We start from the raw sequence: 2490 nt of genomic DNA, 5'->3' as shown, positions 1-2490 counted from the left end.
GGTCTAGGGGTGGGGCCTGGGGGTGTGGTCTAGGGCTGCGGCCTCGGGTGGGGCCTCGGGGTGTGGTCTAGGGGTGGGGCCTGGGGGTGTGGTCTAGGGCTGCGGCCTCAGGGTGGGGCCTGGGGGTGTTGTCTAGGGCTGCGGCCTCGGGTGGGGCCTGGGGGTGTGGTCTAGGGCTGCGGCCTCGGGTGGGGCCTCGGGGTGTGGTCTAGGGCTGCGGCCTCGGGTGGGGCCTCGGGGTGTGGTCTAGGGCTGCGGCCTCGGGGTGGGGCCTCGGGGTGGGGCCGCAGGGTGGAGCCTCGGGGCGGGGCCGCGGGGTGGGGCCGGGCAGTTCAGGACTCCCCACCCCCCAGGCTCCCGCAGGCTCCGAGGGTGCGCGGCCCAAGGTCTGGGAAACAGAGCAGGAAGGGTCAGGCCTCTGGGTGGCGGCCTGGGCCCTCCTCCCCGAAGAGCAGCCGCCTGCAGACTGGCGTCTTGTGGTCAGGGATGAGGCTGCGCACTGGCCCAAGAGCCACCTGGTGGAGGGCTCTCGTCCCCCACCTCCGTCACCCCCTCACCTCCGTCACCCCCTCACCTCCGTCACCCCCTCACCTCCGTCACCGTGTCCTGCGGGATGGTCGCGAAGTTGGGGGAGGAGAAGGTAAAGCCGCTGTCGGTCCCGGCGTCGTAGGGGTAAAGGTCCACAGCAACCTGCTCCCTCCAGCGGTCCCCATCGCACAGGTCCAGGCTGTCCACGCCCACAAACCAGTCTGGGCTGGGGACGATGCGGACCACAAAGGACACCTGGGGGGAGGGCGGGTGCTCAGCCCGGCAGCCGGCGGCCCAGCCCCTTTCCCCCACCGCTGCCTGGGCTCACCAGCGAGTGCCTCGAGTGGACCTCCAGCTCCGCGGACGTCTGCCCGGTGCCGCTGGGCAAGGCGGGCGCCGAGAACACCTCGTGCACGCTCTGCAGCTTCTCCCCGGCAGCCTCCATCTCCCGCATCAGGGCCCAGGCCTCGCCCCGCTCAGCAAAGTCCCTGAGCCCGTCGCTGACGTACTGGTTCTTCCTCCACAAGCTGTAGTCGGAGCTGTGCGCTGCCCCTGCGCGCGAGGCCGGAGTGTGAGCCGCCGCGCGAGGGAGCGCGCATCCCCGGCGCCCCGGGGGCAGGGCCCAAGCACAGCAGGACGTGCTCCGCAGATATTTCTGGCGCTGCAGGAAAGTGGGATGAGCGTGCCCACCCTGCACACTGGGAAGTGTGGTGGAGCGCTTGAGGGGGGTGGTCACTGCCGGACCGGAGGGACCCGGCAGCGGGGCTGTACTTACCCAGCAGGGAGGACCACTGTGCGGGGGGTCGGAACAGGGGGTACTGCTTGGGGAAGGCTGTCTGGCTCCACTTGCCCGTGAAGGTGATGCTGTACTTGGCCAGGGGCTGGGCGGTGCAGACAGACTCTCCCCCCAGCGGCTGGCTGGCCACAGAGCCAAGTGTGGTCAGGAGGAGGGCCCAGAGGGCCCTGCCCCAGGTGGTGGTGTGACTTGGGGCTCCCATGACCTAGGAGCAGAGGGAGAGCTCCACCAGCTGGCACCCCTGGTCCTGGGGGGGGGAGGGGCAGGGGCCTCCCGGAGTGCGGCGCCCCCCCCCCACATCCCTTTGCACTCCCACCTCCATCAGGCTCAGGGGGACCCCTGTCCTGCCCCCAAAAGCCAAGCCGTGTCAGGTTACACTTGGATCCCAAGCCCAGCAGATTCGGAGCCCTGGCTTGGTCTCAGCCGTGCCCGGGGCAGCATCCCTGAGTCCCAGGAACCTGGAGGGTACACTTCAGCCTCGCTGTGCTCGGGATGACACGAGCAAACGCAGGCCTCCCTCTTGGGGTGCTGCAGGCTGCTGGGCCCGGGAAAGGGCGAGGAGGCCCAGCGCCTCCAGATGGGGACAGGGGCGCACACGCGTACTCACCCAGCAGGAGCGGCAGGAGGGCTGGCAGCTGGGCTGTGGGCGGCAGATGGTCCCCGAGGGAGCCCAGAGCTCCAATTTACGCCCAGGACAGCCCCCCGGCCGGCCACGGCCGCTGCAGAGAGCCGAAGCTCGGACGGGGAGAGGGAGAGAAGGGGCGCCTCCAGTGCGGTCCGCCCTCGCTCTGCGAGCAGATGCTTCTCTGGCGCTGAGGTCACTCTCCTCCCTCGGGCGCCTGCCACTTGCCGCACCCCTTTCTTTGTCTTTCCCTCCCGCCTCCCCGCCCTCGGCTCCTCTCCCTGCCGCTCCCCCTTCCCAACAAACCCGTCTTAGTGTCTCCCAGGAGGTACTGTCGCAGTCTCAGCTGGGAGGGGAGCTGGGCTGGGGAGCGCCAGCGTGTTACACCCTCCGGGCAGGGTGGGACCCCAGGGGCCACATTCCTGGCCTGACGCTAGTCCAAGTGTTGGAGAGGAGCTGGAGAAGTGGGGGCTCCCAGTTCAGGCATCCCTGGCCTTGAGGAGCTGGGTTTTGGCACACACAGCCTGTCAGCGTGCACAGAGCC

General features: G+C 69.7%; 1 protein-coding gene across 2 annotated transcripts in view; it reads right to left on the bottom strand.

Moving 5' to 3' along the window:
• Positions 1–2197, bottom strand: part of SPON2 (spondin 2) — a 6539-nt gene extending 4342 nt beyond the window's left edge. Inside the window, exons 1-4 of one of the 2 annotated variants that reach the window (XM_035004451.1) lie at positions 1932–2197; positions 1304–1529; positions 857–1080; positions 592–783 (exon numbers count right to left, since the gene is read on the bottom strand). In XM_035004451.1, coding sequence (XP_034860342.1) covers positions 592–783; positions 857–1080; positions 1304–1526 — 639 coding nt within the window. In that variant the 5' untranslated portion in view covers positions 1527–1529; positions 1932–2197. The remainder of the gene's footprint in view (positions 1–591; positions 784–856; positions 1081–1303; positions 1530–1931) is intronic. The other variant, XM_035004450.1, reaches the window with a different exon arrangement.
• Positions 2198–2490: the final 293 nt, after the last annotated feature.

This window comes from Mirounga leonina, unplaced genomic scaffold (assembly GCF_011800145.1).
Source record: "Mirounga leonina isolate KUSES-001 unplaced genomic scaffold, KU_Mleo_1.0 Mir_129, whole genome shotgun sequence".
Taxonomy (NCBI): Eukaryota; Metazoa; Chordata; class Mammalia; order Carnivora; family Phocidae; genus Mirounga; species Mirounga leonina.
This window is presented reverse-complemented; position numbering and strand designations above follow the sequence as displayed.